This window comes from Carcharodon carcharias, chromosome 20 (assembly GCF_017639515.1).
Source record: "Carcharodon carcharias isolate sCarCar2 chromosome 20, sCarCar2.pri, whole genome shotgun sequence".
Classification (NCBI taxonomy): Eukaryota; Metazoa; Chordata; class Chondrichthyes; order Lamniformes; family Lamnidae; genus Carcharodon; species Carcharodon carcharias.
In genome coordinates, this window is record NC_054486.1 from 31895283 (window position 1) to 31923041 (window position 27759).

The 27759-nt window shown below is 43.2% G+C and overlaps 1 protein-coding gene across 7 annotated transcripts in view; it reads right to left on the reverse strand.

The window, feature by feature from the left end:
* The window catches only part of eif2ak4 (eukaryotic translation initiation factor 2 alpha kinase 4), a 160777-nt gene that overhangs the window by 83290 nt on the left and 49728 nt on the right, over positions 1 to 27759 (reverse strand). For 6 of the 7 annotated variants that reach the window (XM_041213972.1, XM_041213966.1, XM_041213967.1 and 3 more), the window contains 7 exons: positions 27267 to 27430; positions 19961 to 20076; positions 19657 to 19814; positions 12736 to 13271; positions 10594 to 10709; positions 9212 to 9372; positions 5950 to 6353 (listed from right to left, as the gene is read on the reverse strand). In XM_041213972.1, the coding sequence (XP_041069906.1) occupies positions 5950 to 6353; positions 9212 to 9372; positions 10594 to 10709; positions 12736 to 13271; positions 19657 to 19814; positions 19961 to 20076; positions 27267 to 27430 (1655 nt within the window). Of the gene's footprint in view, positions 1 to 5949; positions 6354 to 9211; positions 9373 to 10593; positions 10710 to 12735; positions 13272 to 19656; positions 19815 to 19960; positions 20077 to 27266; positions 27431 to 27759 lie in introns of those variants that run through there. The other variant, XM_041213973.1, reaches the window with a different exon arrangement.

Here is a 27759-nt window from a genome sequence, read left to right on the forward strand (position 1 = left end):
AATGCTCCCCCACTGATACCTCTACCACTTGCCTGGCTTCATTTCCTAAAATTAAATCTAGGACTGCCCCCTCTCTTGTAGGACCTTCTACATAGCAGGTTACAAAGCTCTCCTGGATGCATTTTAAGAATTCCGCTCCCTCTAAACCTATCACACTATAACTAACCCAGTTAATGTTGGGGAAGTTGAAATCCCCCACTATTACTACCCTATTATTTTTACACCTCTGAGATTTGTCTACATATCTGCTCTTCTATTTCCCTCTGACTGTTTCGGGGCCAATAGTACAAGCCCAGCAATGTGATTGCTCCTTTTTTGTTTTTCAATTCTACCCATATGGCTTAATTTGAGGAGCCTTCTAAGATGTCATCCCTCCTTACTGCTGTAATTGATTCCTTGATCAATATTGCAATACCCCCTCCTTTTTTACCTCCTTCCCTGACTCACCTGAAGACCCTATATCCTGTAATATTGAGCGGCCAATCCTGCCCTTCTCTCAACTATGTCACTGTGACAGCAATGACATCATACTTCCATGTATTAATTTGTGCCCTCTACTCATCTGCCTTATTCGTCAGACTCCTTGCAATAAAAGAAATACCAGCCAACCTTGCCAAACTCACTTGTGCCTTAACTGGCCTATAATTTCTATGCCTTCCAGGCTCACTTGCTCTCTCTTCTAATTCTGGCTGTGCATCTCCCCCCCTGCTGAACCTCCTCTCAGGACCCCATCCCCCTGCCAAGTTAGTTTAAACCCCCCCGAACAGCACCAGCAAACCTCCCCGGAAGGGTGTTGGTCCCAATCCGGTTCAGGTGCAACCCATCCGCCTGGTACAGGTCCCACTGCCCCCAGAAATGGTCCCAATGTCCCAGAAATCTAAAGCCCTCCCTCCAGCACCATCTCTCCAGCCACGCATTCATCTGGACTAACCTCCTATTTCTATACTCACTAGCGCGTGGTACTGGAAGTAATCCAGAGATTACTACCTTTGAGGTCCTGATTTTTAATCTGCTTCCTAGCTCCCTAAATTCTGCTTGCAGGACCTCATCCCTCTTTCTACCTATGTCGTTGGTATCAATATGCACCACAATCTCTGTCGGTTTGCCCTCCCCCTTTAGAATGCCTTGCAGCTGTTCAGGGACATCCTTGACCCTGGCACCAGGAAGGCAAGATACCATCCTGGAGTCACGTATATGGACGCAGAAATGCCTGTCTGTTCCCCTTACTATCAAGTCTCCTACCACTATTGCCCTTCCCCTCTGTTTCCTGCCCCACTGTGCAGCTGAGCCACTCACAGTGCCATGAGCGTGGCAGCACTCCCCAGAGGAACCGTCACTCTCATCGTTTTCCAACACTGAAAAACGGTTCTTGAGCAAAATGCACCCTGAGGATTTTCTGAATACCTGCCTGATACCTTTCTTCTGACTGATGGTCACCCATTCCCTCTCTGTCTGCACTTCCTTAAGCTGTGGGGTGACCATGTCTAAAAACGTGCTATCCATGAAACTCTCAGCCTCGCGGATGCACCTCGGTGCCTCCAGCTGCCGCTCAAGCTTCAAAACTCGGAGCTCAAGTAGCCGCAGCTGGTGGCACTTCCTGCACATGTGGTTGGTCAGAGCGCAAGGAGCACCCAGGACTTCCCACATGTTGCAGGTGGTACATTAAACAGGACTGAGCTGCCCTTCCATGCCTCTACTTGAAAAAAAACCCTTACTTTAAGTACAGTAAAGTTAAATTATTTATGTACTTTAAACAAAAACTAGAAACATTACCTTTCCTTATCTTACTCTATTTTAAACTGGAGAAAAAAAACTTACCCAATACTCACCAATCCGCTCTCACCTTTGTGCTGACGTCACTTTTTGAGGCTTCCCCACACTCGGACTGGTTCTGATCTCTCCACCGCTCTCTCGCGCTGTCTTGTGATGTCACTCTTGTTATTTTCTACAAGAGCTGGCTGCAGGACACTCTTCCCAGACTGCTTCATCATGACAAAAACAGAATTACCTGGAAAAACTCAGCAGGTCTGGCAGCATCGGCGGAGAAGAAGAGTTGACGTTTCGAGTCCTCATGTTGAAGGGTCATGAGGACTCGAAACGTCAACTCTTTTCTTCTCCGCCGATGCTGCCAGACCTGCTGAGTTTTCCCAGGTAATTCTGTTTTTGTTTTGGATTTCCAGCATCCGCAGTTTTTTGTTTTTATTTTGCTTCATCATGATGCTGGCTGCAGGACACTCTTCCCAGACTGCTTCAGTGATACAGACTGTAGGACACTCTTCCCAGACTGCTTCACCATGATGCTGACTGCAGGACATTCTTCCCATTGCCTACCCTCGAGGTAGACAATTTAAAAAACTCAACACGCTAAGTGGAAATATTTCTCCTCATCTCAGTCTTACATAATCAAACACCTTACACTGAGACTGTACTCTTTTCTAGATTACCCTACCAGGGAAAACAATCCCTCAGTGACTAATTTGTCAAGCTCCTTCAGAATCCAGGGATAATAGGATAATAGGCCCAGTTTACTCAGCATCTCATCCCAGGAACCAATCTAGTAACCTCACTGTACTGCCTCCAATGCAGTATATCCTTCCTTAATATATGACCAAAACTGCATCCAGTACTCCAGGTGTGGTCTTACCAAAGTCCTGTATAATCTGTATAATTGCAGCAAGACTTCTTTATTCCTGTATTCCAATCCCCTTTCAATAAAGGCCATCATGCCATTTGCCTTCCTCATTGCTTGCTGTACCTGCATGGTAACTTTGTGTTTCCTGTACGAGCACACTAAAATCTCTGAACATCAACATTTAAAAGTTTCACATCTTTTAAAAAGTATTCTGCTTTCTCTATCCTTGATGCCAAAGTGAATAACCTCACACTTCCCAACATTATAATCCATCCATCACCTTTTGCCCATTCACTTAACCTGTCTATATCTCTTTGCAGGCTCTTTTGTGCCCTCCTCACAGCTTACATCCCCACCTAGCTTTGCATAATACAGGCATGGAACATGAAACCAGGCTGGTGCCAAGTTCAATCCCTGGCTGATCGCAGTCAAGAACACTGGAGAGATGGACTTTTTGCTGGGCATTGGGTATCATCCCACTTTGCTTCAAAGAATCATCCAAGGCAATGCTCAAATGGGGAAGGCAGTCCAAGCAGGAAACATACAGGTGCTGCATGTTTGTAAACAGTGTGACTTTAGCCAGCAGTACCCCTGCAGATTCTTGGGGATCCCTGAGTTTTCATTGTTGCTGATCTGCCTGTGTTCTCTAAGCTTGAGTAGGTTGTGTGTTGCTCCCCTTTAAATTAAAGGAAGGGGGTTTGGTTTGGAGGTTTGCTTTTCCCTGATATAGCACATCTCCATATCTACCTGAGTCCATCTGCTGCTGATATCCTCATCCGTATCTTTGTTACCTTCAGACTCAAATACTCCAAAGTTCTTCTGGCCAGTTTCACATTCGTCACCCCTCCGTAAGCTTGAGCTCATCCTTGTTTCCAAATCCTTCCAGGACCTCATTCCTGCCTACTTCTGTAACCTCCTCCAGTCCTACAACCCTCCTCGAACACTGCTTTCTTCCCGTTCTGGCCTCTTGTGCTTCCCCAATTTCCTTTGTCCCTCTGTTGACGGTCAGCTGCCTAGTCTAAGCTCTGGTAGTCCCTCCCTAAACTTCACCACCTTTCTATCTTACCTTTAAAATGCTCCTTAAAACTTACCTCTTTGATAAAGCTTTTGGTCACCTGTCCTAATACCTCCTTATGTGGCTTGGTGTGACATTTTGTGCAATAATGGTCCTGTGAAGCACCTTGGGACATTGTACTGGGTTAAAAGTGCTGTGCAAATGCTTTCTGCTGCCACAGCTTGGTGATGAGTGTCTTAGCATTGCAGATAACTGGGTGCTCAAAAGGAACAGTTGAGTGAATGGCTTTTTCCTTGATTTCCCTTTTTAAAGAAAATTAGGGAGCTCAATGCGTCTGCTCTGTATTCAGTGACTCCTATAGGAAAGTGTGCACATGGACTGCAGATGAAGAAATGATTGGATGTAGCTGAGATGTTCCAGTTAAATAGTCCTCAACACACACTATTCAAGCTCACTTAGACAAAATATTACAAAGCTGCAGTTATCTGTGACCCGACCGCAGCATCAGTCAACGCCTTCAGGAGAGACAAGAAAAGACGGAATAACCTGAGGGGGAACAATATTTGGAACAGTAGACTGGCCCTCGCAACCACTGGATCTCTTAGTTTACACTGTACTGCTACTTCAAATGGCTTGCAAATGGTACCCTAGACCAAGAAGCCAATTTGACATCAGATCCAAAAAATACAAACTTACAAATTAGAAGGAGTAGGCCATTTGGCCCTTCGAGCCTGTACCACCAATTGATAAGATCATAGCTGATCGGATTGTGGCTTCAACTCTACTTTCCTGTCTATAACCCTTGACTCCCTTGCTAGTCAAGAATCGAACTCAGTCTTCAAAATGTTCAATGATCCTGCCTCCAACACTCTCTGGGGAAAAGAATTCCACAGGCTAACTACACTCTGAGAGAAAAAGATTTCTCATCTCCATCTTAAGTAAGAGGTCCCTTATTTGTAAACTGCGTCCTCTAGTTCTAGTCTCTCCCATAAGAGGAAACATCCTCTCAGCATCCAATCTGTCAAGTCCCTTCAGTATCCTATATGTTTCAACATGGTCACTCCTCTTTCTTCTAAACTCCAATGGATACAAGCCCAACCTGTCCAACCTTTCCTCATAAGGTGGCCCCATCATCCCAGGGATCAGTTGAGTGAACCTTCTCTGAACTGCTTCTAATGCAATTATATCCTTTCCTAAGAGACCAGAGCTGTACACAGAACTCCAAATGTGGGGTTTCACTAATTCTTTATACAACTGTTGTAAAACTTCCCTACTTTTATATTCCATTTCCCTTGATATAATCAACATTCTATTTGCATTCTTAATCACTAGCTGTACCTGCATACTAAATTTTTGTGATTCATGTACCAGGACACCCAAGCCCCTCTGTACCTGCACTACAGGAATTCACCAAGGCTTCTTCAACAGCATCTTCCAAACCCACGAACACTACCACCTAGGACAAGGGCAGCAGATAGGTGGGAACACCACCACCTGGAACTTCCCCTCCCTGTCACTCATCATCCTGACTTGGAAACATATCGCCATTTCTTCACTGTCACTAGGTCAAAATCCTGGAACTACCTTCCCAACAGCACTGTGGGGTAACTACACCACGTGGATTGCAGCAGTTCAAGGCAGCAGCTCACCACCACCTTCTCAAGGGCAACTAGGGATGGGCAATAAATGCTAGCCCAACCAGCGAAGCTCACATCCCGTGAATGAATAAAGAGTTCTGCTGTCTCACTCCATACATTCTTCCTGCCAAATGAAGTAGACAAATTTACATTTTCCTACATTATACTCTAACTGCCAAATTTTTTGCCCACTCACAATTTATCTATACCGTTTACAGGCTCCTTATGTCCTCTTGACAACTTACTCTCCTACCTGTCTTTGGTTCACCAGCAAATTTAGCAATCATACATTAGGTCACTTCATCGAAGTCATTGATATAGATTGTGAATAGTTGAGGTCTAGCACTGATCCCTGTGACACTCCACTAGTTACAGCTTGTCAACCCAAAAATGACACAGTTATCCCTATTCTCTGATTCCTGTTAGCCAACCAATCCTCTATTCATGCTAATATGTCACCCCCTACACCATTTATTATGCTATTTTATGTCGTAACTTTTGATGTGGCATCTTATCAAATGTCTTTTGGAAATCCAAGTGTACCACATCTACAGGTTTTATCCAACTTGCTTGTTACTTCCTCAAAGATCTCCAATAAGTTAGCCAAACATGATTTGCCTTTCACAAAAATACTAGCTAACCACCGAATTCTGCACTATACTTACAAAAATGATGCACAAAACACATCTTCTTCATCATCATCCTCATCACTTGACTCCCTCTCAGTGCATTTGATGCTCGATGATCTCTCACATGATGTGCTCCATTCCACTGAACTGGTTGTGACTTGGGGTGAGGCATTTTTTTCAATGTCATCTAATGAACTCAATTTTGTTTGATGGTCCAACTCAGGTGAGGATGGAGTCTGTTGCGAGTTTTCTGTGGTTGGATTCGAAGCGGACTGGATTTCATGTTTCTCAATCCAGGCGTTATAATACCTTACAATGTTTTCATGGTTTAGACGTGAGAGCAGTGTCACTTCACCCTTTATTCTGCGGAAGTGTTTACTGGTGGGATTCACCAGGATGCGCTTAACAGCATAATAGCAGCCATCTAATTTATTCTTCACCTGAAATCAAACACAATGTTATACTTAAATAACTATATAAGGTCGTAAGCCTGCATGGTATTGGACAAAGCCATCTAAAACAATTTGTTTCTTTGTTCAGCCAATTGTCTGAAATAATGATTAAACAATTATCCATACAGGAGAAAGGAAAGACACACAATTTGCCCAAGCCCATTGAATTTTGGATTAGATTATGGGAAAAAAAATGTTTTTCTTTACAATACTACTGTGGGATACTGTGAAGCAGGCTTGTGGTGGCTGTGTATGTTTGTGTGTGTGTGAGATTAATTTAATTAAACTGAAATCAGTCAGACTGCAAGGTTTAACCATCAAAGGGCTAGGTGTGAAAGCAGACATTTTTTGAAGTGGAGGTGGACAAGCTAAGATGAGATACCAGTAGAATAGAATGAATAGAAATTTGCATTAGATGATGAGTGGGGAGTTGAATTTTTGGCTGTTGAATTTCAAAGAGAAGAAAGGAAATTTTAGAACTGTCAAAGATCATAAATGAATAGAGCAAAGTTATTTATTTTTCCCAAAAGTAGTGGCCATAAAAGCAACATGAAAGATTTTTATATTCTGGGAAAGGTAACTTCCAAAGAAAGTTAAGAACAATCGATTTAAAGATGAAGGAGTTAAAAACATATTGAAGGAAGGACTGAATAAGGGTGGTGGCCATGTGATCTTGAGAAGTGTGCTGTTGCAAGGACAAACATGTGAAGTAAGCAGCCTCTAGCCACCCCAGAGAAGTGTTTATTAGGTTTTGATACAAGCCTTGGATTTCTAATATCAAGTGAGAGGGAGAGAGAAGCCTGTGAAATACCTCCCATATAGCAACAGCGGGTGCCTTGCAGTAATATTACTGGATTTCTTTATGGATTAAGAATCTATAGGGATTGTTGCCTGGAAAAGGGTATTTATTTGTGAGTCAAGGTAAGTAGAAATCTTTTCAGAAATGTAAGATTAAATTTAACTGTATAACTATAATCTTGTGTGTTTAAGTTTTCTTTTAATTTGTTAATGAATGTTTTAATTTAATATTTAAAATCTCCAAAAGTGGTAGTACAATCTTTACTTCTGACTTCAGTACTCATAACTTCTCGTAATAAAAACAAATTGCAAATCGATGCAATTGCCTGACCAAATTTTCCTTTGAGTATTCATCAGCCCGACAATTACCACCTGCCATATCAAACAATTAGCAATTGCAAAAGCTTAGGGACCATCACTAGTCTATAGGGGCACTGTTGGCTTACATCAAACAGTATAGCGACACACAGCGCTGGTATATTTCCTACCACTTGTTTAGCTAGGATCACCCTCTCCATTGGAGTTCTGCAATTCTTCCTCTCTATATGCAAGGAAGATTTGTTAATTGTATATCAACTGTGTTTAATTATATGCAGGTGGAGGGCATTAATTGGAATTTCACTTCAGCAGATATAAAGAGACACCCCATAAAACTGTGGTGTGGTTAAGAGGAGTAGGCTTGTAAGGTTTCACTCTGTAAAGAAGTGTTAGACTGAATAAAGATTTGCTCCAGTGCTATCCTTTGCCAATTGGCTTTCTTGAACAGAGTCACCCTTTTCATGTTATAAACACAATGGGAAGGAATAGGAGGGGGAAAGCTGCTTCAAATTGAAGAGAAGCAAATAATTGAAGGAGAGGAGGAGGAAGGTCTTACCGTGACTGCTGCTGGATGCAAAAGTGAAATAGTAAGAGGAGAATTTAAAGGGTTTGTCAGTGTCAACAGCCCCAACAGCCCTTTTAATACAGTAGCTACGCAAAACTACGATAACTTCAATATTGGTTGGTTTTTCTCCATCCTCTTGTCTCCAATTTTCTCTCCTAAAAGTACTGATTCATGCTAGGATTCACTTCCACAAATGCCGTGTACCTTCCAATTCCTTAATCAATGTATTCTTCTTTGGGAACGTTTTCCACTTTAAAGGTGATATATAAATGCACACTGGTATGTGTAAGCTTGGCTCAGTGGCACGCTATTGCTTCTGCATCAGAAGGTTGTGTGTTCGAGTCCCAATCCAAGACTTGAGCGCACAATTTATTCCACTACATACCAAAGTAGTACTGCACTGTTGAGGAGACACCATTTGATACAATATTAAACTGAGACATTGTCAATTGACATGGGACTATCTGAAGTGCAGAGAATATTTTCTAATGTAAAGGCCAACATTATTCCACAACCAAAACTAAAGCAGATTAACTGGTCATTTATCATACTGCTGTCCACAAACTCCCCGCAATGTCTGCCCACCTTACAACTGCAATTACATTTTAAAAGTAATTAATTGTACATTAAATGATTTGACACAACCTGAGGACATGAAAGGTATAATAAAAATCTATGTTTTCAATGGGGAAACGAGATAAACACATGAGGGAGAAAAAAATGGAAGGATATGTTGATAAGATTAGATAAATAGGGTGGGAGGAGACACGAGTAGATCATAAACACCCACATGAAATAGTGGGTCAAATGGCTTGCTTTGTGTTATACATTCTACGTAATTCTATAATGTGCCTAGACAACAGGTAGGGAGACAGACTTCAACTCTGTATGAAACCAATTAATGTTTCAGCTCTATCACAATGTCTAGTCCAGTTATTGTGTAATCCCACTGAAGGGAGAATGAAGAAACAGTTTTAAAGCTAATTAATTCTTGTGCCTTCTTCATTCTTGAAACAGGGCACTGATGGCAAGATTCTTTTTAAATCAAAGCATTGACATTTAGAACGTAAATTAAGTCATAAATCTGCACGTTATGAGAGGTTATTCCAAGGAATTATGCAGGAGACAGTTCAGGATTTTGATGCAGCAGTTTAAGTACAATTACCTTGATGACAGCGCCAAAGGCACCTTCACCTAGAAGCTGTAGCTCCTCAAACTCATTGTAATAGCGCGACAACTGCCTCTGGGTGTCTGTGTAAAGTGACGCAGCGAGGAGCTGGCTGTTCGGGATAACAGTTTCTGCACAGTCTGTTCCTCCTGCTGAATCTGGTAACAGGACCAACGTATCACATTGGTAAGGTGTAAATAACAAATGGGAAAGGAAAAAAATTAGCATTGTATATAGCTATCCCTCATATACACCTCGTATTCCTAAAAAACGTGTGCTAAACAAAAATGGGCTAAATGAAAATCACTTTTCCATTATAAAACATGTAATTAGGGTGAGTTAAATTCCTGACTTGTAATTTTTACATTAAAAACCTATTGGCTGCCTTGAACCTAACTGCCCCAAAATTCATTTTACTAACTCTTATTATAACTTACTAACTCTTTAAAAACGTTCTCCCAACTCATTGGCCTCCCACTCACCACCTCCCTGCAATCCTTGCACTCGCTGCCTCCCACTCAGACCCTCCCATTTGCTATTTTGCTTGCCGCTCCTTCTCCTGAACCTTTTCTGTGAGCAAGCGCCCAGCAGAAGGGTTACAAGAGGGCGGGAGCGAGGGAGGGTAGCAAGGTCAGTGAGCAAGGCAACGAAGTGGCAGTTTGCTTTTAAAAAAAGATTGAGCATGTTCAGTAACCATGCTAAAGCAAAAATAGAGGCAACACTATTTGGGGAATGTCTCCAATTTACCAACCATGCCCAAACGAAAAAACACAGGTCGTTCCTTGTATTGGAGCTACACAGACAATATTCTTTTATGAAATGAAATATAAAGGGTAAAATCTGAACCTCTGAAATCCCAGTAAAGGTGTGGCATAAACTGCCAACACTGGAAATTAAGAATGAATCACTGAGTGCCTCAAAGCAAAAGTAAAACACACAATTCAGATAGATTACTCATTAGTAAAGAAGGTATAAATCCATTAAAAGAAAAGCAATGAATTGGGTTTTACTTAGGCTTATGTTCTACAGTCAGGAAGAAGGGATTAAGAAAAATAACAAGTGCCACAGTTAAGGAAAACCTAGTTGATTTCTAGGAAAATAGGAGCAGAGGTTATAAGGGAAAATTATTTTTAAAAAACTAGATTAGATAACAGCAATACTTCTAAAATGTTAGGATAATTGACTAAACAAGGTGACCAATAAATTTAGGGTTAATCATAACAACTAAATGCCTTTATAGCAGAGCTGAAGTACCAGATCACGGAACTTGGAAGGGCTGAATGCCTTTCCTGGCTCATGACTTTTCTGACACTTGCCACTGTGTAGCTGGGGTGAAGGAAGAATGTTTATGTGATGCGCAATGGTGATAGACCATTTACCTTCTGGACTGTCTTCATTGCAGGGCGAGGGAGCAGGAACCAATGGGGGCTTCACAAAGGAATGCTCAAGTAGCTGCTGGGGGCTCCAGCGTGCCTTGTCCTCTAAACACACACACCTACAACAGATTTCGACGTGAGAAACATCATCTGACAAAACATGCCTTGCGAGCTACTTCATGACCACCAACTGCCCAAAGCTTCATTGATTTAGTCAATTAAAAGTTATGCTTTGAACTAAATCACTGCCTTCAAAAGAGTAACAGGGGGCGAGGAGGGGGATGGAGTTAAGGAAAGAAACATTCTGCTTTCTAAATGTTTGAATTATTTGTCCAGTGAAACACACAGCCTGAATACACAGAATATTTGGTTGAGGACAATGCATTGTGATTACGGGTTCAAAGGCAGTTTTCAAATACAGCATTCTCAGCACCCTTTGGTGAGGGGCTACTTTTTACATTGCAGAGCCAATGAAACAGTGTTGCTGGTTTGTGTACCCATTCATTTGTACCATGATTGTGAGGATACAGGAATGCACTATTAATTCTATCCACAGGGATTTCCAGTTTTGGCAAGGAGATAGAGACTCACTATGGTGAATCATGGGCAAAATTCAAGGGCTGAGAAGAGGTCATGGGGCATATACATCCTGAAAAAAGCTTTAAGCAAGGGTAATGGAGCAGGTTTGTTTGTCTTTTTGTCTGGGATGCCATGCAAGATACTCAAAGTTTTTAAGGGGATTGATTGGAACATGCTCAAATTTCTAAGTTGCTACTAAGATCTCAGTAAAGTACTGGTGAATGTGTAAAATCTTTCATATATTTGCCCAAGTTGTGAAACCCTAGTAATAGAATTAGGCAATCTGTCCGTCCAAACTGAAAGACTGTACAGTAAAAGCATTCTGAGCTGCAGACACAAGGCAATTTGAGATTATGAATTGAGAATGCAAGAGACATGCATTTCACACATTAAATACACTATTTTACATGTTGCTTTACTTCCCTTTTTTGACGCATCAGATAGATGCAGATGTAGCACCCAGTTTAACATGCTAGAATTTTGGTAGATAGTCATGTAACATGGGAGAATGGATCAGTATCAGGATTCCCCCTCTACTAAGGTACCAATCTCAGTCACACTTGTGGCAAAGGAGAGGTCAACTGTTTCCCAAATGTGATGGAACAGAGAGTGCCAAAGAGAGAGAATGAGTGGGCTAACCATGAGACATCCTGAGGATGTGAAAGGCATTATATAAATGCAAGTTCCTTCTCTCATTCATATTATTGGTAATAAGTTGTAGAATATTTATCGATTTTAAATCCACAACAACACCACCACCTCAATTACTTATCCTCTACTGTGAATATCACTTATCAAGGACCTGCAGTTCACTCACTGTTGTTGCTGGTTCATTCACACAAAATCAAAGAAAAGATTTCTATCAAAGGATTAAGTGGGAGCGAGTTAGCGTGGAAACAAACTCAAGACATCCCAACTATTGTTATAAACTAGCTGATGTTCTCTCATGGCATGGCCAGAATGTTCAGGTTCGTGCTGAGTTAACTGATCTCAGCCAAAGCAGAGTTAGCTCAACACAATAGGCATCAGCAGTCCCAAGCTACTGAAGAAGGTGGAAACCATATAGTGCTCCTGCCTCTGTCCACTATCCAGCAACCCCTGATTACGTGGGCATCAACTGGAGATGGGTTCTGTCATACCACCAATTGGTTGGGGGGGCCGGGTAGGGGGAGTGATGTACAGTGACAATATACACTGAGGCCTCGCTACATCACAGAATTCGCTATAGCATGAGTCGGTCTTGGACCCCAAAATTTTCATTCTGCAAATGTAGCCACAAGCCTTCCCCCTCTATGAACACAGTCAACTACATTAACAAAAGAAAAACTAAAAACAATTATTTAATAATTTGGTTGATTTTACACAGGATATGCTTTATTCATTTATTTTAGGGCACATGGACTGGAAACTGCGGGGCACTTTGCACTCAATATCGGCCCTGGCATGGCAGGATCGAGCCTAAGTGCAAGCAACCAGCTATGAAATAACGTGGTCTCATCTATAGCACAGGCCTAAGATTTGGAGCCTGTGAACAACGTTATAGCAGTATTCCAATGTACAACTTACTTGCTGAGGAAATCCTGAAAGTTGCTGGGCAGGTTGTTCGGCACAGTTATTGGGTATTCCTTTACAACCTTGCCCTGGCTAAGAGCCAGCAAAAGGAGGCCCAGCCTCCACACATCTCCCTTTTTACCACTCTTGTAAGGCAGAGCATTCTCACTGAATCGCACTTTGGTCTGTTCAAACACGTCCTCCTTACAAATATCAGCCAGCCGCTTCGAGATGCTGTAATCCGTCAACTTCACGTTGCCTTCGCTATCTACCAGAACGCTTGAGGCACTAAGGACCTTATGAACCACAGAGTTATTATGGAGATAGTCCAAGGCTGCCAGAAGCTGCACTGTGTAGTGCTGGAGCCGTTCAATTGCAATGGGGGTCCCTTTGATCAGGGCATTTGAGAGGCTGGAGCCGTTGACATATTCAACAAGAAGGTTGATCACGATGGAGTTTTCCTGCTCCTTGCAGCACATTGCCATGTAATGCACCAGGTTAGAGTGGCTCAGTTTCAACAAGGAACTAAACTCACTTTCTGCACCTTGAATCTAGAAAATTAAAAGCAAAATTTAGTCATATCTACTGACAACATCCCCCGTTAACATCTCATTCTTTTGATTGCCTTTTCTCTCCCAAAACATTGAGTCCAGGAAGCTGGGCCACTCTCTGCAGCCTTCTTGAAAACACCTCCTGGAGGGGTTAGTGCCTCTCTCTCGCTCAGGAGAAGGAAGGTGGTGCTGGTTGAAGTAGCCTAGTTGTTATGGTACTGAACTAGTAACCCAGAGATAACAAAGTCAAGTCCTACCATTGCAAATTTTGAAATTTGTAGCACCAGAAATCAATCACCACAAAAGCTCCTGGGTTATCATAACGACCAACCTGGTTCTTTCACGACCTTTCAAGCAAGAGCCACCACAACTTAGTCTGACCTTCATGGAGCTAGTCCCAAACTATTTGGTGACTCTTAAATGCTCTCGGGGCAAGTAAGGATAAATCTCAAATTCCAAAATCTCAGTTGAGATCAAAAGCGTACAAATCACAGGCACAAACCCATCCAAGCAGCTAGTGAGAAATCATAGGCACAAAACCACAATCCCCATATTGCCTGTTCATGGACCTAAACACTGTCGCAATCCTTTGCTCAAACACATTTATTGCTGCCAGAGGCATGCTAACCAGGAAGAGTGGAACCAGTGGCAGAAAGTCCTCCAGTCAGCATCGCGGTGAAACCGTCCAGGAGGAGTGTCCTGCAGTCAGCATCGCGGTGAAGCAGTCTGGGAAGAGTGTCCTGCAGTCAGCATTGCGATGAAGCAGTCTGGGAAGAGTGTCCTGCAGTCAGTTCTTGTTGAAAATAACAAGAGTCACATCACAAGACAGCGTGAGAGAACGGTGGAGAGATCAGAATCAGCGCGAGTGTGGGGAAGTTTCAAAAAGTAACATCAGCATAAAGGTGAGAGCTGATTGGTGAGTAATGGGTAAGTGTTTTTCTCCAGTTTAAAATAGATTAAGCTAAGGAAAGATAAGAGTTCTAGTTTTTATTTGAAATACATAAATGATTTAACTTTTTTTTTACTGTATTTAACTTAAAGTAAGGGTTTTTTTTTTCAACAGGAGGCATGGCAGGGCTGCTCAGTCCCAAGTTATGTACCGCCTGCTACATGGAGGAAGTCCTAGATGCTCCTTGTGCTCTGACCGACCACGTGTGCAGGAAGTGCCACCAGCTACAACTACCTGAGCTCCGAGTTTTGGAGCTTGAGCAGTAGTTGGAGCACTAAGGTGCATCCGCGAGACTGAGAGTTTCATGGATAGCACATTTTTAGATGTGGTCACCCCATAGTTTACGGAAATGCAGACAGAGATGAAATGGGTGACCATCAGTCAGAAGAAAGATGTCAGACAGGCGGTCAGGAAATCCTCAAGGTGCATCTCGCTCAAGAACCGTTTTTCTGTGTTGGAAAATGGTGAGAGTGTCAGTTCCTCTGGGGAGTGCAGCCACGCTTTACATTTCTGGGACATTGGGACCATTTCTGGGGGCGGTAGGACCTGTACAAGGCAGACAGGTTAAACCTGAGCTGGAATGGGACAACATCCTTGCAGGGAGGTTTGCTAGTGCTGCTGGGGGTGGGGGGGGGTAGTTTTAAACTAACTTGGCAGGGGGATGGGATCCTGAGAGAAGGTTCAGCAGGGGTAGATGCACAGCCAAAATTAGAAGAGAGAGCAAGTGAGTCTGGAATGCATAGAAGTTAATGGCCAGTTAAGGCACAAGGGAGTTTGACAAGGTTGGATGGTATTTATTTTAATGCATAGAGTCTGACGAATAAGGCAGATGAGTTGAGGGCACAAATTAACACATGGAAGTATGATATCATTGCTGTCAGAGAGACATGGTTGAGAGGGGGGCAGGATTGGCAGCTCAATATTCCAGGATATGGGGTTTTCAGGCGAGACAGGGAAGGAGGTAAAATAGGAGGGGGTATCGCAATATTGATCAAGGAATCAATTACAGCAGTAAGAGGGGATGACATCTTAGAAGGCTCCTCAAATTAAGCCACAAGTGAAAAACAAAAAAGGAGCAATCACATTGCTGGGAGTGTACTATAGGCCCCCAAACAATCAGAGGGAAATAGAAGAGCAGATATGTAGGCAAATTTCAGAGAAGTGTAAAAATAATAGGGTAGTAATAGTGGGGGATTTCAACTTCCCCAACATTAACTGGGTTAGTCATAGTGTGATAGATTTAAAGGGAGTTGAATTCTTAAAATGCATCCAGGAGGGCTTTTTAAGTCAGTATGTAGAAGGTCCTACAAGAGAGGGGGCAGTCCTGGACTTAATTTTAGGGAATGAAGCCAGGCAAGTGGTAGAGGTATCAGTGGGGGAGCATTTTGCAGATAGTGATCATAACTCCATTAGATTCAAGGTTGTTATGGAAAAGAACAAGGATGGGCCAGAAATCAGGGTTCTAAATTGGGGGAAGGCCGATTTTAACAAGATCAGATATGATTTGGCCAAAGCAGACTGGGAGCAGCTACTTTTAGGTAAATCTGCATCAGATCGGTGGGGCTCATTCAAGAAGGAAATAGGGAGAGTAAAGATATTCTAGTAAAGATAAAGGGTGGGACCCTGGGTGTCAAGGGATATATAGGATCGAATAAAGAGAAAAAGGGAGGCTTATAGCAGATACCGAGGGCTCAAAACAGCGGAAGCCCGAGAGGAGTATAGAATGTGTTGAGCGGACCTTAAAGAGGAAATTAGGATTGCAAAAAGGGGGCATGAAAAAACATTGGCATGTAAAATAAAGGAAAATCCAAAGTTATTTTACGTACATTAAGAGTAAGAGGATAACTAAGGAAAGAGTAGGGCCCATTAAGGACCATAGTCGTAATTTGTGTGCAGAGCCAGGAAATGTAAGTAGGGTTGTAAATGAACACTTTGTGTCAGTATTCACAAGTGAGAGGGACGTTGTGGATGTGGAAATCAAGCTAATTAAAGATAAAAGCAAAAAACTGCAGATGCTGGAAATCCAAAACAAAAATAAAAATACCTGGAAAAACTCAGCAGGTCTGGCAGCATCTGCAGAGAGGAATACAGTTAACGTTTCAAGTCCGTATGATTCTTCATCAGCACTAAGTAAAAATAGAAGAGAGGTGAAATATAAGCTGGTTTAAGGGGGGGTGGAAGGGGGGGGTGGGACAAGTAGAGCTGGATAGAGGGCCAGTGATAGGTGGAGATAGCCAAAAGATGTCATATACAATAGGACAAAGAGGTGTTGAAGGTGGTGATCTTATCTAAGGAATGTGCTAATTAAGGGTAGAAAGCATAACAAGCAAGGTACAGATAGCCCTTGTGGGGGTGGAGTGGAGTGAAGGAATCGAAAAAGGCTAAAAGGCAGAGATAAAACAATGGATGGAAATACATTTAAAAATAATGGAAATAGGTGGGAAAAGAAAAATCTATATAAATTATTGGAAAAAAAAGGGGGGTATTGGAAAGGGGGTGGGGATAGAGTAGAGAGTTCAAGATCTAAAATTGTTGAACTCAATATTCGGTCTGGAAGGCTGTAAAATGCCTAGTCGGAAGATGAGGTACTGTTCCTGCAGTTTGCGTTGAGCTTCACTGGAACAATGCACCAGGCCAAGGACGGACATGTGGGCATGAGAGCAGGGTGCAATGTTGAAATGGCAAGAGACAGGGAGATCTGGGTCATGCTTGCGGACAGGCCGAAGGTATTCTGCAAAGCAGTCACCCAGTCTGCGTTTGGTCTCTCCAATGTAGAGGAAACCGCATTGGGAGCAGTGAATGCAGTAGACTAAATTGAGGGCAGTGCAAGTGAAATACTGTTTCACTTGAAAGGAGTGTTTGGGTCCTTGGACGGTTAGGAGAGTAAAGGAAGTAAAGGGGCAGGTGTTGCACCTTCTGCGGTTGCATGGGAAGGTGCCGTGGGAGGGGATTGAGGTGTAGGGGGTGATGGAGGAGTGGACCAGGGTGTCCCGGAGGGAACGATCCTTGCGGAATGCCACCGGGGGAGGTGAAGGGAAGATGTGTTTGGGGGTGGCATCATGCTGGAGTTGGTGGAAATGGTGGAGGATGATCCTTTGAATACAAAGGCTGGGGGTGATAAGTGAGGACAAGGAGGACACTATCATGTTTCTGGGAGGGAGAGGGAGGTGTGAGGGTGGATGCACGGGAGATGGGCTGGACACAATTGAAGGCCCTGTCAACCACCGTGGGTGGAAAACCTTGGTTAAGGAAGAAGGAAGACATGTCAGAGAAACTGTTTTTCAAAGTGGCATCATCAGAACAGATGCGACGGAGGCAAAGAAACTGAGAGAATGGGATGGAGTCCTTACAGAAAGGAGCTGTAGTCGAGGTAAGCTAATTAAAGAAATTAGCATAGAAAGGGCACCTGGGTACCCTCGGGCTGGAATGGACAAGATGGGCTGAACGGCCTCATTCTGTGCTGTAACTTTTCTATGGATCTATGGTTCTAAAGGGAGAAGGTTCTAAGTGGTCTGGCAGTCTTAAAAGTGGATAAATCTCCAGGCCCAGATGAAATGTATCCCTAAATGTTGAGTGAACCAAAGGAGGAGATAGCAGGGGCGCTGGCAATAATTTTCAATACCACTCTGGCCACAGAAGAGGTGCCAGAGGACTGGATGACAGCCAATGTGGTACCGTTATTCAAGAAGGGAGGAAGGGATAAACCAGGGAACTACAGGCCAGTCAACCTAACCTCAGTGGTGGGGAAAATACTGGAAGCAATTCTGAGGGTTAAATTTAATCTATACTTGGAGATGCAGGGATTAATCAAGGACAGTCAGCATGGTTTAGTTAAGGGGAGGCAATGTTTTTTCGAAGAAATGATCAGGTGTGTAGATGAGGGCAAAGCATTTTACGTAGTCTACTTGGACTTCAGGAAGGCTTTTGATAAGGTCCTGCATGGGAGACTGATAACAAAGGTAAGAACCCATAGGATCCAAGGCAATTTGGCAAATTGGATCCAGAATTGGCTGAGTGGCAGGAAGCAGAGGGTGATGGTTAAGGAGTGTTTTTGTGACTGCATGTCTGTGCCCATTAGGGTTCCACAGGGATTGGTGTTGGGTTCTTTGCTGTTTGTGGTATATATAAATGATTTAGACTTGAATGTAGGAGGGCTGATCAGTAAGTCCGCAGATGACACGAAAATTGGTGGGGTGGTAAATAAGGATAGCCTTAGGTTACAGAAGGATATAGACGGGCTGGTCAGATGGGCGGCAAATGGAATTTAATCTGGATAAATGTGAGGTGATACACTTGGGCAGGACAAACAAGGCACAGGAATACACAATGAATGGTAGGACCCTGGGAAGTACCAAGGATCAGAGGGATCTTGGTGTGCATGTCTACGGTCCCTTAAGGTAGCGGGACAGGTAGATAAGGTGGTTAAGAATGTATATGGGATGCTTGCCTTTATTAGCCGAGGCATAGAATATAAGAACAGGGAGGTTATGCTGGAACTGTATAAAATGCTGGTTAGGCCACAGCTAGAGTATTGTGTGCAGTTCTGGAACCCGCATTATAGGAAGGATGTGATTGCACTAGAGAGAGTGCAGAGGAGGTTTACCAGGATGTTTCCTGGGCTGGAGCGTTTTAGTTATGAGGAGAGATTAGCTAGACTAGGGTTATTTTCCCTGCAGCAGAGGAGATTGAGGGGGGACATGATTGAGGTGTATAAAATTATGAGGGGCATAGATATGGTAGACAGGAAGGAACTTTTCCCCTTGGCGGAGGGATCAATAACCAGGGGCCATAGTTTTAAGGTAAGGGGCAGGAAGTTTAGAGGGGATGCGAGGAAGAATTTTTTCACCCGGGGGGTGGTGGGAATCTAGAGCTCACTGCCTGAAAGGGTGGTAAAGGCAGAAACCCTCATAACATTTAAGAATTATTTGGATGTGCACTTGTGATGCCATGGCATACAAGGCTATGGGCCTAGTGCTGGAAAAAGGGATTAGAAGAGTTAGGTATTTGTTTGACCGGCGCAGACTCAATGAGCTGAAGGGCCTTTTTCTGCACTGTGGACCTCTATGATTCTAACCACCTAACCATCACTTGAAGGGAACTGACCGCAGTGAACTATGATAATGGAGGGCCACAAATAAATAAGATTATATTTTAACATATGGATTATTTTCCTGCAAAGGCAGAGAAAGTTGAACTGAGTATTTTACAAAGGCAGAGAAAGTTGAACTGGGCATTTTATTTTGAAAGTATCTATTATCAATATCAGGAATGGTTAGGTGCAAAGAAAAGCTTCCTCTACATTGCCTAGAATATTGCCTCATGATGAATTTATCCATTTCCCACACCAGACATCCTCAGTCTAAAAATGTAATTCAGGCTAAACTAAATCACTTGGCTCAAAAATCAGACATTTCCTTTTCAAACCAACATAAATACCTGCTTTCTACATTTTTCAATTTTGTTCTTCTCCTCACTGGTGAGAAACCTGCCCATCTTCTTCTGCCACTGAAGAACCCATTCATAGATTACCACAAAATTTCCTGTCAATTCTTCCAAAGCATTGTAGACAGCCCGGCTCAACTGCTCGCTCTCACCTGTCACAAGAAGATGAACAAGTAATTTTCCTCTCACCTCCTAATTTAACACCACACCAACCAACAGTAAAACCAAGGTTCAGCAATCAAATGGTTCAAACAGATGCTGAGCAAATACAATACATTTAACTAAAAGTGTTCCTCACCGACAAGCTTTCCCCTGTGTACCGTGAACCCTCCGGATGATCCCATATTGAAATGTGTAAGCTTGTGTAGCTGGGAACTGTCCTCATTGCTACATACAGAAAGTTGCCGTTCTCGTCTGCAAATTGAAAAATATTTTCAATTACAATGTTTATTACCAGTAGAACTACATAGTTCCTTTAATCAATCAGTTTGTAGAGCACATCAGCTCAGTGGCAGGGCAGAAATACATGTTAACTCCAGTTACAAAATAAACAAACTCAATTTAAATGCTGGGCCTAATCCAGCAGCCTGGCACTTACTATGGACAATATTCAGCAGGCATTATCTGGACACACTGGGGTAGAAAATTAGCGTGAATATTGCTTATGTTATGGGACCAAAAAGGGCACAATTCATACCATTTTCTGGATGCAAGGTCTTGCAACCAATCTGCAGAGTGCCAAATTAAATCCCATTTGTACAAAAATATAATTGTTATCACGGTTTTTAGGTACACCTGGCAACAACTGGAAACAGTGTTGGATCAAATTAAGTACATAAATGTATCTTGGTCTGTTTCAGGGCCCTTCAGTAAAACAGGCAATAAACTAGGTGGAGCATGCACTGTACAAGCTCCAGCTAGATTTTCCAGTTCTACAATTACTTAAAGCTGAAGAAATGATGGGGAGAGTTTTTTTTTATTTCCCCTTCTGTGCAACACAGGAGAAGCAGGGGTAAAAGCAAAAAACTGTGGATGCTGGAAATCCAAACCTCCCTGTCGTTTGCCACTTCAACACTCCACCCTGCTCTCATGCCCACATGTCCGTCCTTGGCCTGCTGCATTGTTCCAGTGAAGCTCAACGCAAACTGGAGGAACAGTACCTCATCTTCCGACTAGGCACTTTACAGCCTTCCAGACTGAATATTGAGTTCAACAATTTTAGATCTTGAACTCTCTCCTCCATCCCCCACCCCCTTTCCAATACCCCCCCTTCTTTTTCCAATAATTTATATAGATTTTTCTTTTCCCACCTATTTCCATTATTTTTAAATGTATTTCCATCCATTGTTTTATCTCTACTTTTTAGCCTTTTTCGATTCCTTCACCCCACCCCACCCCCACTAGGGCTATCTGTACCTTGCTTGTCCTGCTTTCTACCCATAATTAGCACATTCCTTAGATAATATCACCACCTTCAACACCTCTTTGTCCTTTTGTCTACGATATCTTTTGGCTATCTCCACCTATCACTGGCCCTCTATCCAGCTCTACTTGTCCCACCCCCCCTTAAACCAGCTTATATTTCACCTCCCTTCTATTTTTACTTAGTTCTGTTGAAGAGTCATACGGACTCGAAATGTTAACTGTGTTCCTCTCTGCAGATGCTGCCAGACCTGCTGAGTTTTTCCAGGTATTTTTATTTTTGAGAAGCAGGTGTGTTGCTCCCAGTTCCACAGTACTATTGTTGGCTGTTTATCCCGGAGTTGCTACCTACACTCCCCCCAACCATCAGAACAAAATGTGTGTGACCAGCACTGTAAACCAAGACAGGTCTGCCAAGTCGGCAAATTTCCCGACTCAGGTTACCCACCTCGGTGGCGAAAATCCAGCCCAGCGTATGAAATTGCACCAAATTCCTTTATTTAAGAACTCCTGATTTCATTAAGGTTATTGTGCAAGCATACCATATCCCAAAGAAACTCTCTTCGTTCAGGAACTGGCGCCTTGGATTAGAAAACTATCAACGTCACTCCACTATTTAAGGCTGGCAGGAAAGATAAACCAGGAAAATATAGGCATATTAGACTAGAGACGTCAGTTGTCGAGATATTAACTTTTAGAGAGACCACATATGGATTTGTAAAGGATTAGACATGTCTAGCTAATCCAGGTGAATTTTTTGGGTGGTCACCAATGTGATGGTTAAGAGGGTCTATGATTTTATTCAAATTAGTTATATGAACTTCCAGAAGGCATTCGATAAGGTTCCAAACAAAAGGTCGTCAGAGAAAAAGAAAGTAGGTAAAAATGGAGGAAATCTTTTGAATTGGGTTGAGAATTGCTGGGGGTTAAGAGGCAGAGACTAGGTATCATGGCTATGTATTCAAATTGGTGGGATTCGGGGACTATTTGAGCTTTGCTGCTACCATGAGTTTTGCGTAACTAACACCTTCTTTCAGAAGAAACCATGTCACAAGGTGTCATGGAGACATCCAAGACCAGGGTATTGGCACCAGCTGCACCTGATCATCACCAGATACAATCATCAGAACAGCATTCTCAACACTTGCAGCTACCACAGTGTTGACTATGATGGTGTGCACTAGGGTGAAGATGCAACTCTCGGGCCTGGATTTTACTGTCGGCGAGCAGGGGCAGGGATGGGGCCCACTCGCCGACGTGTAAAATGACGCATGGTGACGTCAGGCGGAACTCCCGACATCACCACGCCCCATTTAAATTTTCAGGAATATAGGGGTGCAGCAAAATCAGCTGCGCATCTGCCAACCTGTCAATGGCCAATTAGGCCATTGAAGGAGCAATTAAAGCAATTAGTGCACCTGTCCATCCAACCTTAAGGTTGGCGGGCAGGCCAGGAGCCCTGGCAGGAAGTAGAAAAAACACGAAACTTCATCTATAGGCAGGATGAGGTTTCATGTAGGGTTTCAAAAATTTTAATAAAGTTTTTTTTTGAAAATTATGAACATGTCCCAACTCATGTGACGTTGTCACATGAGGGGACACGTCAGGGAATTTTTTTCCCTCTATTTTTAATATTTTTGAAAGTAGAGGCGATCTCCCTGAGGCAGCACTTAGCCTCAGGGAGATGAGAGCGCTCTTTCATGCGCATGCGCGAAAAAGCGCATTCTCGATTTTAGACATTCCCCCCTGCCCACATAGGAAGCAGACAGGGCTTCCATGCAGATGTCATTGGCCCGTTATTAATTGGCCCGCCCGCATAAAATAGCGCCACGCCCCCGATCGGAAGCGCGCCTGCACATGGCCACCCATCAACTTCCCCCCTGACAGGGGGAAAATTCAGCCCTTGAAGTTTTTTCATTCAAAACAATGTTAGCCATTCTGCCAACCCAGATAAAAATCAACAGTTCCACAACTCGATTGAACAGGCACTCTTCCACATTCCCACACAGAGCGTAGAAGCAAAATGGAACATAATTTGAGACACCATCTACAATATCTCACACTCAACATATGGGAAGTAAGAGCATAAAAATTTTGACTGGTTCAAGGCTAACATCACTCTAATGGAACCTGTCATTGAAGCCAAATGGTCCACCCTCAATAACTACAGGAGAGATCTCAATGAGAAAACTCTGAATGCACTAAGAGCAGCTTGAAGTGAAGTCCAACAGACTGCTAGGCTGTGCACAAATGACCACTGGTTACAAATATCCAGATGTCTTTTGACACAGGGAATGTCTAGGGCATATATGAAGGATCTTAAAGGAAACAGGTGCATCAGCAAAGAAATTGACATCAAAAGCCGGGGAGGTCATCAATGACTGCAATAAACAATTAGAGAAATGGGTGATACACTACCTTTAGTTGTTCTAGACAGAACACTGTCACTGAGGAAGCTCTAGGCACCATAGAAAGCCTGCCTATCATGGCAGGGCTGAATATCAAACCAACAATGGAGGAGCTTATCAAATCTACTGACTCACTTGCCATGAGCAAAGCTCCAGGTGCTGATGCTATACCACCTGAACTCATCAAGCACAGGAAACCAGCATTTGCATGAACTTTTCTGAGTTTGCTGGAGAGAGGGGGCAGTACCCCAAATATGCGTAATGCAAAGATTGTGACCAGGTACAAAAACAAGGGCGGCTGCAGCAACTGCAACAACTATTGCGGCATCTCCCTGCTGAGCACCATGGGAAAAATATTTGCCCATATTGGCGTGGTCAGATTGCAGATCCTGGCTGAACGCATCGACCCGAATCCAGTGTGGATTCAGAATTGGAATACCTACAACTGAAATGATTGTCTCAGTCTGACAGCCACAAGAGAAATGCTGTGAACAAAAGAAACCACTATATGTTGACTTCATCAGTCTCACCAAGGCAATGAACCATGTGAGCAGAGTGGGCATATTTAAGCTGCTGGAGCAAATTGGCTGTCTGCCAAAGCTGCTCAGTATGATCTCTGCTTTCCATAACAACATGATGGGTAAGGTCAGCTATGACAGGGCAACATCGGAACCCTTTGAGATCTGCACTGGGTCAAACAGGGTTCTGTTCTGGCACCAACACTCTTTAGCATATTCTTCTCTTTGCTGCTGTCATATGCCTTTGAATCATCTACAGAGGGTGTATACTTGCACACCAGAACTGTTGGAAAGCTGTTCAGCCTTGCTTGCCAGAGATCCAAGATAAGGATGCGCCAAATCCTCATCAGAGAGTTGCTCTACTCTGACGATACCACACAAACATTCCATACTGAGCAGCAGCAAATGGATGGACTCTCTCATGTCTGTAAAAAGTTTGATTTGACCATAAGCATCAAGAAGACAAACATTATGGTCCAGGATGTTGCCATACCACCACCTAAGAGCCTTGAAAATGTGACGCTGGAGGTTTTTGATAGCTTCATATATCCAGGCTCCACAATCACCAACAATCTGACACTTGATTCTGAAATCAACAACACAAAAGCTGCAGCGGTAACGTCCAAGCTGAGTAAGAGAATGTGGGACAGCAATCTGACTGAGAACACCAAACTGTAATTCTACCAAGCCTGCATCCTCACTGCACTCCTCTACAGCACTGCGACATGGACAACATATGCAAGGTAGGAAAAAAGGCTGAACCGTTTCCTTCGCTGTCTCAGATACCTCTTGGCAAGACAAGGTAAACAGCTCATACATCCTGGATCATAATTCCACGAGCATATACTCATTACTAAGCCAATGATGCCTGCGCTAGCTCAATCATGTTCCTTGGATAGATGATGGCAGTATTTCCAAAGATCTTCTGTCCAATGAATTAGCTACTGGGCCACTGCCACCTGGCTACAAGGACACCTGCAAGCGATATATGAAGGTGGCAGATATTGACACTGACAACTGAGAGACAATCACTGATGGCTGTGACCTCTGGAGGCTAACTGTTTGGAAGGGCATTTGAAGAGGTGAGCAAAAACAAGAAGCTGAGCTGGTTGAGAAGAGGGCCCAGAAAAAACAGAGGCCAGTGAATCATGCACCTTCTTAGCCAATGTCTTCCTCTGCAGCAAATGCAACAGACATTGCCATGCCAGAGTGGGGCTCCTGAGCAATACCAGGCAATGGCACAAACCATCATCTTACAAGACAGAAGGCTGCCACAAGATGAAGAACTAGAGAGCCATATATCTAAGTTTCCTGATGATGGCAAGTTAGGTGGCACAGTAAATTCTTCAGATGGGAGCAGAAAATTGCAACGGGACATTGATAGATTAAGTGAGTGGGAAAGACTGTGGTGGATGGAGTTCAACAAGGGGAAGTGTGAGGTCATCCACTTTGAACTCAAGAGAAATAGATCAGTATTTTTAAAATAGTGAGAAACTAGGAACTGTGAAGGAGCAGAGATTTAGGTTCACATACAGAAATCATTAAAAACTAGTGGACAGGTACAAAGAATAATTAAAATGCTAATGGAATGTTCTCTTTCAAGGGGGCGAGAATGCAATGAATGCAAGTTATGATATACTGCTTTATAAAGCTCTTGTTAGACAGTATTCAGTTCTCGGAACCATACCTCAGGTACAATATATTGGCCCTGGAGGGAATACAGAATGATACTGGGCTAAAAGGGTGAAATTATGAAGATTGCATAGGTTAGGTTTGTATTCCATTGAGCATGGAAGACTAAGGGGTTTTTAAGATAATTGAAGGATTTGATAAGCCAGAGAGAAACTATTTCCTTGGACCTGAAAGACCAGAATGAGGAGGCATAACCTTAAAACTAGAACTAGACTATTCAGGGGTGATGACAGGAAGCACTTCTTCATACAAAGGTAGCATAAATCTAGAACTTTCTCCCCAAAAAGGTTCAAAGGCTGGGGGATCAATGGAAATTTCAAAACTGAAAATGATAGATTTTTGTTAAACAAGAGTACTGAAGAATATGGAATCAAGGTGGCTAAATTAAGATAAAGGTTGGCTATAATCTGTAAATGGCAGAATAGATTTGAAAGGGAACAGGCTTGAGGGGCTGTGTGGTATAATCTTGTTCCTACTTTCCTAGGAAGAAAGCCATGCAAAGCCAATTTGATGCAGTCACAAAGTCATTAGCAACAATGGCAAAAGAAGGTGGGGAGGAGAGTACGGGCATACAGAAGATCGCAAAAATGGGATGAAAGGGAAGATATAACTCTCCTTGTAAAAGGAATTTCAACTGAAACCTCACAATAATCTCAATTACTACAGTAGTTAAAAGCTATAAAGTTCATAGGTTGGAGTCAGCTTGGCTACGATGGGTCCAATAGGCTTCTGATAGCCACTATTTGGGCTTACACAACAAATCTGGCCAGTTAAGCAGCATCAGAAAGTGTCAAATCCCATTGAGCCATTGAACCACTTTGAATTAGTTCCCTTAAGAGAGGAGAATTAAGGAAAGAAGCTTTCTTTGTCGACTGGCCCAGTGAGGCTTTCAAATAGAGACAATAGAGGTAATTTTAATCAAACACATCCATTGAGAAACTGATTGGCCGAATGTCCATTTTACATCCTGCCCAAATTTACTTTCCACTGACTTTGATAGAAAGTGCAATTGAGCTGAGTGTAAACAGGCAGGTATTCCAATCTGGTCAGTTTCCCACTGGGCTGATATGGTAAAATCCTCCCCAGTGAACTGATTATACCACTTTTGAAAACTGAAATCTGACAGGCTGAAATATAATACGATAATGACCAGATAATCTGAGAGATAATCTCGTGACTCAAAGGTGACAACTGAACCATGGCTGATCACAAAACTTTGTCCGAAGCTGAAAGGGTAGAGAAAATGGAAATATCAAAGTTGGCCCTGCAAGAGAGGCTGGCGCTGAAACAGCTTGTTGGACCAAGTGGAGAGTGCTTACCCTTAGGCACCCTAGGAGCTTTCAGAGTGGAAACATGATCCATTTTCCAATACTGACATCCTTCAAGTGCAGAAGGAAACCACACAAATCTTTAAATCTGACTAAATATCAATAATAGACCATATTGAGAATGCCTCAAATTGTGAAACCAGGCTGGTAAACTATTTGGGCTTTAATTCAACTAGGCTCAACCTCGGTTTGGCACCTATGTTCCTACTGCCTAAATTCTGCTACAAACCCCGTACTTTGAGCGGATGTTGGAATTTGTTCGATGTCGGTTGTTCCCTCCTTTTTTGTGATCAACTTGGTCCGCTACTTTTTCATTCGAGCTGTCAGGAGACTGCCTGTTTAAAGCAGGAATTCTGGAAGGATTTCCTGGAATGGTCACTTGTGCACTTTCCCGCCGCTCCTGGGGGGTGTAAGCAAAGAGAAAAAGTAAAAGTGAAAGAATACACAGGCATGCGCGCACACACCCCACCCCCCCCACCCCACACCCCCCACCCCCCCCACCCCCCACCCCCCCCACCCCCCCCCACCACACACCACACACCACACCCCACACACCACACCCCACACACCACACCCCACACACCACACCCCACACACCAACCACACACCACACACCACACACCACACACCACACACCCCACACACCACACACCACACACCCCACACACCACACACCACACACCCCACACACCACACACCACACCCCACACACCACACACCACACCCCAC